This window comes from Pteronotus mesoamericanus, unplaced genomic scaffold, assembly GCF_021234165.1.
Source record: "Pteronotus mesoamericanus isolate MK-2021 breed Mesoamerican mustached bat unplaced genomic scaffold, CSHL_Meso_final contig_657, whole genome shotgun sequence".
Taxonomy (NCBI): domain Eukaryota; kingdom Metazoa; phylum Chordata; class Mammalia; order Chiroptera; family Mormoopidae; genus Pteronotus; species Pteronotus mesoamericanus.
In genome coordinates, this window is record NW_026555229.1 from 6,040,001 (window position 1) to 6,053,908 (window position 13,908).

General features: G+C 56.1%; 1 protein-coding gene across 1 annotated transcript in view; it reads left to right on the top strand.

The window, feature by feature from the left end:
• Window positions 1-12,156, top strand: part of TRIM8 (tripartite motif containing 8) — a 13,848-nt gene extending 1,692 nt beyond the window's left edge. The window contains exons 2-6 of the mRNA XM_054581432.1: window positions 8,685-8,780; window positions 9,107-9,340; window positions 10,161-10,192; window positions 10,327-10,442; window positions 10,778-12,156. Coding sequence (XP_054437407.1) covers window positions 8,685-8,780; window positions 9,107-9,340; window positions 10,161-10,192; window positions 10,327-10,442; window positions 10,778-11,385 — 1,086 coding nt within the window. The 3' untranslated portion in view covers window positions 11,386-12,156. The remainder of the gene's footprint in view (window positions 1-8,684; window positions 8,781-9,106; window positions 9,341-10,160; window positions 10,193-10,326; window positions 10,443-10,777) is intronic.
• Window positions 12,157-13,908: the final 1,752 nt, after the last annotated feature.

A 13,908-nucleotide genomic window follows, 5' to 3' on the forward strand; every position in this document is an offset into this window, starting at 1 on the left:
TCTCTCACTCACTCACTCTCACTCCGTACCGCCTGGGGACCACCCATCCGCACAGGCTGACTCCTGTGACATCAGACCAGACTTCCAAACTCTAATACTCTGAAAGTTTGGGGTCAGGGTTCTGGGAAGAAGGGTCCCCCGTGGCTACTTAATACGTTCCTGCACCTGTGCTCAGAGAGCCCATCTTGTGAGTTATTTATAGAACCGAGGTGTGGGGCTGTCAGGGGTAGAGTTTGGGTGTTGCTTTTCCGTTTTTCCACACAGCTCCCTCCCCCAGCCTTGTTTCTGTAGGCCCTAGGGAAGTCACCAAGGCGGTGACCCAGGTTCTGCTTCTCCAGCTGCTGTTTATGTAATGAGTGTCCTGGTGCCGCTGCTGTGGCTGACATGATCCATGATGTTGGCATACCAATGAGGAAGTAAACAAAAGCAGCCATGTTAGTTTCAAGCCCTACTGGAAACACATTGCGGGGTGGAGGGGAGCTTCCGGAGGGAGAGCAGAACTCCAGGTATCTATGTGGATGAGGCCTGGACAGCCAGCGGTAGCGCAGGACGGTGTCTCACCCATTTGGATTATTCCGGATAGCCCACTCTCCGTGTGTGAGAATCAACTGCCCTCTGTGTGCCTGTCTGTGTTGCATGCGCCTGCATGAGCAAACCTTAAAGTATGTGTCTTGTCTTCCTCATCCTGAGCCCTTTGCTCCCAGCTCAGCCCTCTATCACAGCCCTCCCACATTTGGGGAGGGGAAGTGGAAGACTGAAAAAGAATCCTGTGGGTTTAAGGTTGAGCCGCCTTACAATCTGGTTTCAGGCAGCTGGCTCCCCTGGGCTGCCGGCTGAGTGATTATGGAACCACATCCCCTCCCATTGTATACACCCTGCAGCAGCGGCCAATGTCAAAACCGCCTTCCCCCTCAGGCCTCTGGGCCTGGCTTTGGAGCTGGACTGAGGCAATACTTCCGTCCCCTTCCATGGAGGGGGGCTCCTCCTAGGTCCCTCCCTGGTCCCCTGGCTTTCAGGGTTGAGTCATACCAGAAGGAAGGGGGTTGGCCTGAGACTGTCTGAGCCATTTCTGAAGCCCCAGTTTGGGGCCTGGGGCGGAGGTTGGGCTCTGGTTGGACTGGGAGTGTTTCTGGGTGGGGGCCCCTGGAGGCTAGTCGAGGCCAGTGGGGAGCTTGGGTATGAGGAAGCAGCTAGCAAGGGCCGGTTATAGATGAGGGCTCTTTCCGTTGGAGGGACCAGTCTGAATGAGTCACTGTTTAGCAATTAAAAAACGTACACAGACAACTAACAAAAGGCAGGAGGGCTGCCACTGGCTGAGGGCAAAGACAACAAATAAAATTTGCTGTATAATTAGTTTTCAATTCAGTGGGCTAGCTCTGGGTTTTTGTGCCAGGACAGGGCCTCTGGTTTCTTAAAGGAAGTGTGGGGGGTGGAGAGAGGAGCCATTTCCCCCTCCTTCCCTACTAGGGTTAGAAAAGGCAGAAGCCTAGGGAAAGCAGATGAGCCGGAGGGCAGGCAGAGCACAGACTCCCCCACTATTGGGAAGCTGCTGCTATTAATAAAGATGGAAGGGGTTGGGGGAGGAGGCTGGGAAAAGGCAGAGGCAGGAGAAAGGGGGCTGTCCAGTTCTCAGTCCTGGGATTGGCAGAGGAAAGTGAGAGGAGGAGAAAGGCTAAGATGTGACTGAAAGGAACAGAACCAGGGTGCTGAGTGTACGTGTGCTCCCACCCCCAGTTTTGCTCTTAGCTGTGTCTGAATGCTAGGGGTGTCTTTCATTTGGTGGCGAGAAAACATAATTGTACCTAACTTGGTAGTAGGAGGGTGTCTTTAGATGTGTGTCTGTGTTTACTCGTGTCTTTGAGACTGTCTGCCTTGCCCTCAAATGCACCTGTCTCCTGGTTGTGTAGTTGGGGTGTGGGAGGGGCGGCACATGCACGCAGAGTGTACCTTGGGGTTCCCACCAGCAGGTCTCTGATCGCTAGCTCATGGGAGGAATTAGATGGAAGCAGGCCCTGAACTTTGTCAGCAGCTGTGCGTGTGTTTGTGTGTGTGTGCTCGTTTTTGATCCTGGCGTGGGCAGACTCAGAAGTAGTGGGTTGCATCAGGGCCAGATGTGCAATTCTGTTTGCTCAGCATCTGTGCCCCCTAGCCTGACTCTCATCCTCCTCCAGCTCCCCGCTCTAAGCCCTCAGGAGTCTCTGCTGCCCCAGGGTACTGGGGTTGGAAACCCTTCAGTAGCTCAGCATCACTCCATGTGAGTTGGACTTACTGAGTGTGCAGGAAGGGGGCCCCACCCAGGGGGAGGGGGTGAGCTTTGGGGAACCTGAATGGAAGAACCTATTTCACTCTCTCCATCCTCTGGGCCTACCAGGGGGAGGGGCTTTCCCTGGGCCTCTGTTCCCTTGGGAATCAGTCCTAAAGGACTTCCGCTGGTACTGTGGATGAAAGCAGCAGAATTCTCCTGGACATAGGAGCAGAAGCGTGGAGACTTGGCACATGCCTTGAAATGTAGCTCTGCTTCTTGTGCTTCCTCTTCTGTCCTCCTGGGAGAGGGGAGGGGGCAGCTGCTGAAATGCCCCATTGGCTAGAAATAGAAAACCCTGATCAACCTCTTCCCTGTGACCCCAATCCACTAACTCAAAAGCACTCACATGCGCATGGGCCAGTGGCCTGGAACAGGGGCCCAGTAGGAAGGCCCCTTCTTGGTGGGGCGGGGACTGCCGGGGGTCTCATGTCCCGCTCTGTCCTTGGGGAGGTGGAGTGCAGGTCGCGCTGTCCTGAGGCCTGGATGCCTGTTGCATGAGCCCTGGAGGCCACTCTCTGGGACGTGTCTAGACTAAATATGTTCTCTCTTGGGGCTCTGGGAGGCTGAGAGCCTAAGATTAGGACATTTAGGTAGGCTCAGGCCTGGCAGCCCTAGGTCTTCAAACCCTCTTCCAGCCACTGGGTTTAGGGGTGCATCTGAGTAACGTTACTGGTGTGAGCAAGGAGCACCCCTATCTGAAGACCCCTCTCCACATGGAAAGATGACTCAAGGCTGAACTTTGTGTGTGAAGGGCTATGCAGGGGGTGTGTGTGTGTGTGTGTGTGTGTGTGTGTGTCCAGGTCGTAGTTGTGCTTCTTCGTCATTTGTAGGACCCCATATCAAGGCTAGAATGTTCTTCGCACTCTTGGAAATTTAGAGTTGACACGTTCTCCACGGAGGGGATCCTACTGCTTGGGCCAGTTTGTGGTTTGCAGCTGCTGGGGGTGTTGTCACCTTGCTCTCACTGCCCTTGATGGAGGGGTTGCGTGGGACACTGGAGGGGGGCCTGGGTCTGCACTCTGTGTGTCTGTATCGCGTAGGCTGTAGGAGTGAGGGTTGCCCACTGCTGCCTTGTCCCCCACCGTACTCCTGAGGCAGGGTGGGAGCTGGGGCGGGGAGGCTGTGCTTTCAAGGTGTGAGTGTCATGTAACTGCCACTTCTGTGACCATCCTGAGTCTGCACAGAGCAGGGACTGGTTTGGCCTGTCTCCATGGATCCCAGGCAGAAGCCTTGGACAGAGCCCCCCCCCCCCCCGCCCCACCTCCACCCCAAGACACTGCTGACACAGCCGGGCGCCCGTCACGCACGCCTATTGATTTCTCCGGCTCCTGCAGCTCTGGGAGCTGTGTATTCATGTCAGTCTGCAGGTGTGTGTGTGTAGCTGGCACGTCTGGTTGAGAATCTCACGTGTGATGAAATTTTTTGTATCCCACGTGTATATCTCTGAGAAGGTACAATGTGAGTGACTGGCTGAATTATGTAGTTGTCCATGCATGTGCGGTGCGGGGTCAGAAAGATCACACGCATGTGTGTGTTTGCAAGAGAGCAAGCGTGCTGCACACCTGCGAGGCGAAGTTGCGCGTGCGTGCGTGACTGTCGCATGACAGTGCTGGCGGGACTGCCTGCTCAGCCTGTGGCTGGCTGTTGTAAGTCTTAGGCGACTTTGCTTACCTGGTGGTGTGGGAATTAGGGAGGGAAGGGGGAGATGGGATTCACAGTAGGGCGAGCTGGTTGCCTGCGGCAGTATCAGAGGTAGCTGCCCGGAGGGATCCTGCAGTGCTGTATTGGGGGCAGTCTGGGCGGGCATAGGGAGAAGGGGAGTCCGGCTTAGACCCCTACCCTGGACTGAGCAGGCAGGCCTGTTTGGCCTCATCCCTTGCTCTGGGAAAGGCTTCCTTCCCGGCTGGCCTGGCATTCAAACCCAGACAAAGGGGGGCTTTCTCTCTCGCCTCTTTGTTCTGCTGCCCCAGAGCGCTGCTCTCTGCATGGCAAAAGCTAATTTGACTCTGCAGCTGGGAAACCCTCTCTGGGGTCCGCCGGGGCTTGCCTCCCAGGTGCTGCTGCTCTCCTTGCCCTGGCTCCTGTCTCTTCTCTCTGGGTCTGTGGTTGCCCCAGCCTGGGAGTCACAAGGTACGCCAGGGCAAGGACTGAGGCATGGAAAGGCATCTAGGGCAGGCAGACGCGGCCCTGGGCCCAGGGGCACGTGCTGCGGCCCGGGGAGTGAGAAGGCTAACGTGGTCCTAGGAGGAGGTCTTCTTCGGTGGGAGAGTGGGCATGGGTTTGGCAGCTGGGGAGGAGGTTAGGATAGGGTGGCTCTGGAGCAGGGGCTACAGCATGAGAGTTGGCGGGGGCGGGGGTCTGAGCGGCTCAGCTCCTGTCTTCCCGCCCTCCACCCTCCCACCACAGGGGCTGCTGGGCCCAGTCGTGGCCTTGTTTGAAAACCTCAAGCCTGTCTTTGGCCCAGCCCCTGGGGCCCTGTTCCCTCCTGACCTTGCTTCTCTACAAGGTTGACTTGTGGGTTTTATTATTATTTATTAACTTTTATACAGCCTAGAGTCCCCAAGGCCTCACCCGTCTGCCTAGTCCAGTCTGGCACCAAAAATGCCAGCTGGGCCTGGCCAGTCAGGCTCCAGAGGGAATGAGGCTTTCCCAGGGCAGGAATGGAAGGGGCTTAGGATGGATTGTGCCTTTCCAGGCAGGGAGGGTCATCGGGGGAATGGCTCAGGGCGGCCTAAAACACTGGGCGACTGGAACGAGGAGGGGTGTTCGGGGGCCTTGGAGAAATGGGAATGAGGTGCCCTCAAGCTTTCTCGATGCTTTTGCCCGCACAGACCCAGGAGCAGACCTCAGGGACAGGGACAGGAGTGGGCAGGTCCCATCTGGCCCAAGGGCTGCTGAGTGGGGCTGGGCCTCACATCACCCCTCCTCTTGCCGGAGGCCTGGTCCCTCAAATGCGTCTAGTCTAGACCAAGGTTCCCCACTTCGCTCTGCTCCCCCTGGCTTCCACACACTTGAGATGTGCCGCAGTTCAGGTGACTTCCTGTGGGCTGGAAGCAGTTTATAAAGTGCCCCCACCCCACAATGACAGCCCTCACGCTGAATCAAGGTGAAAAATCTGGTCCTGTCTCAGCTCTGCATTTTTACCACATGGGAAATGGGGCCTCAGCTCTCAGCAGCTCTCCGGGGTTTGGGATGTGGAGAGGGGTCCAGGCCTGGCTTCCTCTGCTCCCCATCTTCCGGCTTCTTAGCAGCCCGATTCAGTCACTTGGGGTAACCGAGGTAAGGGGTAATGAAGGGGCAGCAAAGGGCTATTTCCCTCCATCCCCCTACTTTCTCAGTGCCTGGGTGGCAGTGGTCCTCCCAGGCCCCTGCTTCCCCCGCTGTTGTCTGTGGCAGGATTGAGATCTCCTGTCCCCCGGGAGGGCACTCCCTGCAGGAGTGAGCTGGCCAGCGCGGCCCCCTCCCCTGCCCCTAGGCCAGAGACTGGAGCCCAAGGGCCTGGGAGCTGGAGGAGGGGACATGGAAAACCCAGCCACATTGGGCTCCTACCCCAGAGGGCTCTGGGCAGGCAGGAACCAGGGCCTGGGACTGGTGAAGCGAAGGGGAGATGCTGCAGGGTCCCAGGGCAGAAGTGCTACCAGGAAAAGCCCTGGGAAGGGACTGAGCCACACACACTCCCTCCCCCGCAACCCAGGACTGGACAGGGGGTGCCTCCCTTGGCTGTGCCCTGAGGGGTCAGCCATGAACTCCCTGAAGTGGTTTCGGGGGCGTGGGGGAGAGGGGAGGGGCCTCCCTCTGGTCTGGAGAGTTGGATTTGGGCAGCCCCATTCCTACCCTCTGAGGGAAACTGGGCTGGGAACCCGTCTGGGCTGCCCTTTCCTGTGTCTCTGCCTCAGGTGCACCCCTAATCAGATACTGGTGGGCTTGAGCAGGGAGTCCGTGCTGCACAGATTTGGGGGGAAAGTTCGTGGGACCTGGGCTTTCAGCTGTCCGGGGCATTGGGAAGGCAAGAGTGGCCTGGAGTCTGCGATGCATTGGGGGTTGGGGGGTCGTCCTCCTGAGTGTGGGCATAAGGTAACCAGCAGGCAAAAATCTTGAGGGCCAGTTGCTACAGGGGAGGTAAAAAGGCACAATGTCCCTGCAAGGGTGTCCTGGCCATCTTGCCTTTATGGTAGGCCTCCCTCAATTGTCTGGGGCCTTCAGGAGGTCCAGCCTTCACCCTGCAGGGGGTTGGAAGCAGGTCCATGTGCAGCTGAGCACAACACCGTGTGAGGTGTTCGCAAGGCAGAGTGTGCTTGTGTGTGTGCAGTAGTATGCGTGGATCTGGGCAGTACTGTGAGGCCCTGCCTGCCCTCTTCATACAGCCGTGGGCCATTCCACAGGCCGGGAGGGTGCACGATTACCTGCCTCTATTCCTGCCCCCCACCCAGCTATGCTTTTAAACAGATGCCCACTCTCAGATTCCAGCAGGTCCCTGTGCATGTTGGACTGGGGTGGGCGCCTGTAAGGTTCTGGGGGCAGGGCAGGGTCTCCTGGAGCAGGTTCTTAGTCAGGTTGTTGGGGGAGGTTGCCCCAGGCCTCCCCAGCTTAGCTGAGAGCCTCACAGCCACCTCCTCCTCTCCTCAGTGTTCTGGTTTTTGGTTTAGCCACCAACACAAAAGGGAGTCACTGAGCTCCTTACTGGCCTTGTTTTCCTCATATGTAAAATGGGTTGGGGGAGTGAGAAAGGGATTGGCAACAGCTTGGGAAGCCAGCTGCGTGTGGGTGGGAGCGGGGTCAAACTTGAGGGTCACTCGGAGGCCCATGAAGAGGAAAAAAAAGAATCTTTCCTCGTTGAGTGGATACTCACTCAGAGCTGGGCTCTGTGCAATTTGCTTTGCAAACCTTATGTGTAAAACCCATGGGTTTATTCAGTAAACATGTTATACATCTATAGGGTGCTGGGCCACACAAAGGCCCAGCACCCTATAGAAAGAGAGGAAGGGAGGGAGAGAGAGAGAGAAACATTGATTTATTGTTCCACTTATTTAAGCACTCATTGGTTGAGTTCTTGAATGCGCCCCGCCTGAGAATCGAACCTGCAACCTTGATGTATCAGGACAACACTCTGACCCACTGAGCTACCCAGCCAGGGCACAAAGCCCTATTTTCAAGAGACCTTGAGTTTTTTAGGGAGATCAAATCACGATTTGTAAGCTAAAATACAGAATAGTGTATTCTGTAGAACTTCCTGGGAAAACGGCATGGTAGACGCAGGGACTAGTGGCTACCGTGTTGGACAGCACAGCTGTAGAGAGAGCAGAATGTGACAACGCCACTGCATGTCCTGCACAAACTGAGCGGGGGCCATGAAAGTTCTCCTAGAGGAGTGGGGCCTTAAGCTGAGCCTTGAAAGGTAGACAAGGAGAGGGAGGAGGCGCTGTGGATTGCAGAAAACCCTCAGCGGGGTGCAGGGGGTTCACGTGTGTGGAGTGTTGGGGACAGGATCCTGTCAGGTCTTAAAAGAGCCTTCATTATGTTAAAATGTTTGGAAGAGGGAGTCATTGAGGGTTCTTGAGCAGGGGCAAGGCCCTGTTTGAAGGGGTGTGTCTGGTAGGAGGGGAGTGGCCAAGCAGAGGGGGCAGCTGGGATGGGCAGGGCTGGGGGCGGGTGCTGTATGGAGCCAGGAGAGTAAGGGCTGAGATGAGCAGCTTGGTCCAGCACCTTCTGGTAGAACTGGCCTCAGGTGTTAGGAGAGCCAGAGTCTCCTTTCCATCCGGGTCCAACTCGGGCTGAGGTAGCGAGCAGGGACTCCAGCGGCCCGGCCCTCAGCATGGAGAACAAGGGTGTTTGGCCCTCTGCGTCTGAAGGTGCTCATCTCTGAGACAGGGCTCCCCAGAGAGAGGCGGCATGACTTGGATAAGAACAGACCCTTCTGCCACATCACCTAGGTCTGTGTCCCAGTTCTCCCGCTTACTAGCTGTGCACTTTGGATGAATTACTTAACCTCTATGATTTCCTCCCCCTTAAAATGAGGATGATAGTACTTATCTCACAGCATTACTGGGATGATTAGATTCGTCTGAGGGAGGGGGCGGGGGTGCTTAGAACAGCAGCTGGCCTGACCCTGCCCTCAGAAAGCTCATGGTTTAGATATGTGTGAGAAGCTATTCCAGGCTTCCTGTTCCTGGGAACAGACTGGCCCGACAGCTCTCACCAACCAGGCCCCTGGGATTGCATGAGAGCCAGAAGAGGCTGCATGGCCGAAATGTTAAGTCACCTGGGACAAAGGATCTGTAGGATGGGTCTTTTCTAGAGAGGGAAGTTTGGTACTCACCCATGCTGGTAAGGGGTAGAGCCGCAGCCCCCTCTGATGCCCCTACCTCAACTGTCCCTGCAGAAGATGCTGATGAAACAGCAGGACCGGCTGGAGGAGCGAGAGCAGGACATTGAGGACCAGCTGTACAAACTCGAGTCAGACAAGCGCCTGGTGGAGGTAGATGAGCCCAAGCTCATGGTACAGGGTGGGGGTGGCTTGGGTGCAGGACCTTGGGCCAGTTCCTCACTTGGGCTAGGATCTGTCGCGTGGTCAGCTCTGTGCCAGACCCCTCGGCCAGGCATTCAGTGAGCTGTTAGTGGGCGAGCCCTACTGATGCCAGGGGTACCCGCACAGAGTCCTATGCTACCAGCAGGTCACACCTTGTCCTTGGGAACCCTGGGAAGCCGGGGGGTTGGGGGTTCTGACTCCACTATCCAGGGTGTGAGACAGGCAGAAGTGGCAGCCGGAGATCCCAACGACCACTCTTGCCCCTGTGCCTGCAGGAGAAGGTGAGCCAACTGAAGGAAGAAGTGCGGCTGCAGTACGAGAAGCTGCACCAGCTGCTGGATGAGGACCTAGGGCAGACGGTGGAGGTTCTGGACAAGGCCCAGGCCAAGTTCTGCAGTGAGAATGCAGCGCAGGCGCTGCACCTCGGGGAGCGCATGCAGGAGGCCAAGAAGCTGCTGGGCTCCCTGCAGCTGCTCTTCGACAAGACAGAGGACGTCAGCTTCATGAAGGTGGGCTGGGCCCAGGGCCGGCTCGTGGGACCGGGGGCGTCCCTAAGTGGGAGCCTGTGATTCTTTACTCCCAGCCGGTTCCCCAGCCCATGCGCTCACAGGCCTTTGGAGCAACCCTGTTCCTCTCTAGTTCGGTGGCCTTGGGCAAGTTATCTATGCTCCCTAGACCTCAGCTCCCTCATCTATAGAATAGGGCTTATAATACACATCTACTTATTCTCAGTCCAAATTTTAAAAATCCCTGCACTCAAGGAAAAAAGTCTGGCAACTCATTTAACAGCAAAAATTGACTTGGCGTTGGCAATTTATGGCCTTTATTTATCTTGCTTGGTACAAATAATCAAACATTTTGCTGCAGAAACATTGATGTATTGGATTATGGTGCCTACTGGGGGTGATATGTAATACATGGTACAGGCACCATATTTCCCTTCTGAAATCCAAATAATTTCACATTGCAAAACACATCTGGCCCCAAAGATTTGGGGTAGAGGATTGAGTGCCTGCAGAACCTTCCTCCTAGGTGAGTTGTGTGGAGAAAATGATGGATGTATAAAAAGTACTTACAGTATTGTCTATCACATAGTAAGTGCTCAATAAATATCAGGGGGCCTTCTAAAAATGAAGGCGCCTCCACCATCCCCCTACCACCCGGCCACACTGTAGCCGGAGTCAGAAGGTCAGCGCTGCCTGGGGAGAGGGAGGAGGGGAGCTTGTGTCTTCCCTTCCCTTCCCTTCCCTTCCCTTCCCTTCCCTTCCCTTCCCTTCCCCTCCCCTTGTGCTGCCTTTTCCACTGACTAAACCTTTCCTCTCTCCCTAGAACACCAAGTCTGTGAAAATCCTAATGGACAGGTGAGCAGAGGGTCACTGGCCCTGCGGGGAGCACATCCAGGGGAGGGCAGGGAGGGCCAGGCCCACAGGGCGGTGGTAGGGCGGGCTCACCGGAGATGCCTCCTCACAGCAGATGCCCCGTCCGCTGCCCCCAGGACCCAGACCTGCACGGGCAGCAGCCTTTCTCCCCCTAAGATCGGCCACCTGAACTCCAAGCTCTTCCTGAATGAGGTGGCTAAGAAGGAGAAGCAGCTTCGGAAGATGCTAGAAGGTGAGGGTGGGGTCCTCAATGGAAGGGAGAGAGCCCTTTGGGCAGGGGTATTTACCAGAGCCTTCCCTGTGAGAGGCAGCATGGCCTCGTCAGGTAGACCTTTCTAGCTGTGGGACTTTGGGCAAAGGCATATTACTTCCCCGAGCCTCTGTTTCTTCAGCTGTAATACGGGAATGATCATAGTGCTTGCCTGCTAATGGAGTAGTGAGCATTGCCCAAAACGATGCATGACGTAGTGTGCTTGGTCCCATAGGTGAGAAAGGTCCCCACGGGAGAGGAGGCCCGGGTTGTTTAGGACGTGAACTTCAGTGTCTTTTGTCCCAAACTCTCCACAGGCCCCTTCAGCACACCGGTGCCCTTCCTGCAAAGCGTCCCCCTGTACCCTTGTGGCGTGAGCAGCTCTGGGGCGGAAAAGCGCAAGCACTCGATGGCCTTCCCTGAGGCCAGTTTCCTAGAGACGTCGTCGGGCCCTGTGGGCAGCCAGTATGGGGCAGCGGGCACAGCCAGCGGCGAGGGCCAGTCAGGGCAGCCCCTGGGGCCCTGCAGCTCCACGCAGCACTTGGTGGCCCTGCCCGCTGGCGCCCAACCAGTGCACTCGAGTCCTGTGTTTCCCCCATCGCAGTATCCCAATGGCTCCGCCGCCCAGCAGCCCATGCTCCCCCAGTATGGTGGCCGCAAGATTCTCGTCTGTTCTGTGGACAACTGTTACTGTTCTTCCGTGGCCAACCATGGCGGCCACCAGCCCTACCCCCGCTCCGGCCATTTCCCCTGGACAGTGCCCTCGCAGGAGTACTCACACCCGCTCCCACCCACACCCTCCGTCCCCCAGTCCCTTCCTGGCCTGGCGGTCAGAGACTGGCTCGACGCCTCCCAGCAGCCTGGCCACCAGGATTTCTACAGGGTGTATGGGCAGCCGTCCACCAAACACTACGTGACGAGCTAACGCCACGCAGGCGGCGGGGCGCTGGGGAATCTTCCCCCCCAGCCCCCAGTGGCTCGGGAATTATGCATCCAGAGACCTGCCCTTCTACCTTCCTGTCCTCCCTCCCTCCTCCTTCGTTCCCCCAAGTCTTGTCCTTTTGGATTTTGTTTTGTTTTGGGCTTTGTTTTTTTTTGTTTTTTTTTTTTTGTTTTTTTTTTTATGAATCTCCTGGACGCGGAGGTGACATGGGAGCTGGCCTGGGCCAGGGCCGCGGGTGGCCCTGGAGTTGGGAAAGCGTGTACCTCAAGGCGCTGAGCTCTCTCTCTGTCTCTCCTTTTTCCTTCCTCTCCTCCTCCTCCTTCCCACCTCCATGGCTACAAGGAGCCTCAGCTTTCCCTGAAGCCTTGCGGGGTGGGTGCGCAACCCTCCTCACCCAGCCCTGGAAGGAAGGACCAGTGCCCACTGGCCCGCTTCTCTTATTTTTCTTTTGGGCAGTTTGATCACTGACTGAGTAAGGAATGACCTGTAGATTGTGGGGCTTTTGTTTTTTAATTTTTTTAAAGCAAAGAATGATTTCTCCTGCTTCCTTCTCACCATCCTCCCAGACGGAGTTCAAAGGCCACTTCTCAAGCAGCTTTTGGCACCTTCAGCCTCAGAGTGGAATCTTACAGGCAGGAAGCCCATGTCCAGGAAAGGGAAAAAGGAACTTTGCCAATGATAGTGACCACAGCAAAAACAAATAATAATAATATTAATAATAATAAAGAGAAATAAATAATTACATAAAAAAAATCATAGCACAGCCCTTGTTGAGGTCAGTGGGGGAGGAGGGGCTGCCCTGAGTTGGGGCCTCGCCTGGATTTTGACACAGCAACTTCCTGTAGTGAGCACTTTGTATGAATTGTGGACTTCTGTTCTCAAGGCGCAGGTATTTATTCTGTAATCTGTCTAGAGCACACGGAAATCCGACCTAATAAACATAATGGCTCAGTCCCACTCCCTGCCTCGCCTCTTACCCCAACTCCCTTGGCCCTGGGCTCTTCAGGCTTTTGTGTGGGGAGGGGCCCTCTAGGAATGGAAGCCCCTGCCCTCCTGCCTGATTCTCTCCTGGGTCTAGCCTGTCCCAAGCCCGTGAATGTCAACCCATAAGGCACTAACTAGAGCTACTCTTGGCCTTGGGTTCATTTGGGAAATATTTGCTGAGAGCCTTCTAGGCCCACCCCCCTGCTGCAAAGGCCTCGGCATCTCTGAGTTTCTGCTAACATGCTCTTAGGACAGACAGGAAGAAATGTAAGTCAAGGATTACTTCCTTCAGTCCACAAATATTTATCAAGAACATGCTAAGTGCTAGGCACTGTGTAGAAGTAAAGCAAGACCTTGTTGGAATTTGCTCTAACGGCCTTACCCACTCCCCACTGGGAGGTGGGGTTGCTCTGCTCCATGCTTCCTTCGGTGACTTGGGCTGTGGGCCCTGAGCATGGAAGGTCAGGCAGGAAAGTCCTTGGCTCTGGGTGGTGTGGAAGCAGGGTTGCAAAGTTAAAATACATCCTACCTTTATTCCCTTTGGCAGAGCTTCTCAAAGTCTAGTGTGTCTTGGGAACGTATTAATCAAAAGGGCTGATTCCTGGAGCCCCACTTAGACCCAGTGGGGATCACTGAGCCCAGGAACCTGCACTTTTAACTCCCTGGTAATTCTGACACATCCTGGGGATTCAGAAGTGCAGCCACAAGGGACTGTCCAGGGTCCTGCTTATCACAGGGACCCCTGAGATGGGAGGAGGGGATGGGACACACCAAAGGCCCTTCTTTGCAGTCGGGCTGACCTCTTTAAAAACATCCCCGGTTTGTTGCCTAACACTGCGTGGATCTGCTTATGTTGTAAAGCAGCCCGTGCCTTCCCATATAGTAGCTGCCGGAGCGGCCCTGCCTCAGGGAACCTGGAGCAAGCCGTAAGTCTGGGGCCGCGGCCCATGTCTCACCGACCCCTGGTTACCCCTCCTCTCAGAACAATAAGGACCCAGATTGTAGAACACAGTCAGGCCTGTTGGGTTGGCCAAGCCGGAGTTTCGATCCTGCTAAGTACCTCTGTCCTGTCCTGTGGGAGCAGAAAAGGGCTCAGCGTGGGGCGGGTGGGCCCTTGTTCCGTTGCTCCCCGTCTCCTACTTGGGCAGAGAGCCAGCCCCAGGAGCAGGATGACAGCAGCCCGCCTGCCCCCTTCCCTTCCCCTGCACCTGTTCAGGGCTGAGGAGAGGGGGCAGATGGCGGGAGCACGGCACCCCCAAAGCAGGGTGGAGGACGCCCGGGGGCAGGTGCCGGTGGACAGACAGAGATTTAACTCTGCTCACATCTGTTACTGTGTCACTGTCCCTTTCTCTAGCTGTCAGGAACCCGGGACATCCTCTGTGCCAAGAGCTGGGAGCCAAGACAGAAAGCTGCCCAATTTCTTTCCCACTTGGCCTAGTTTTGTTTTAGCTGGAGGGAGGGGTCCTGTCTCCAGATGCATCAGTCAGATGGGGATACGGAGACTCGGGTGGTAGCGGGATG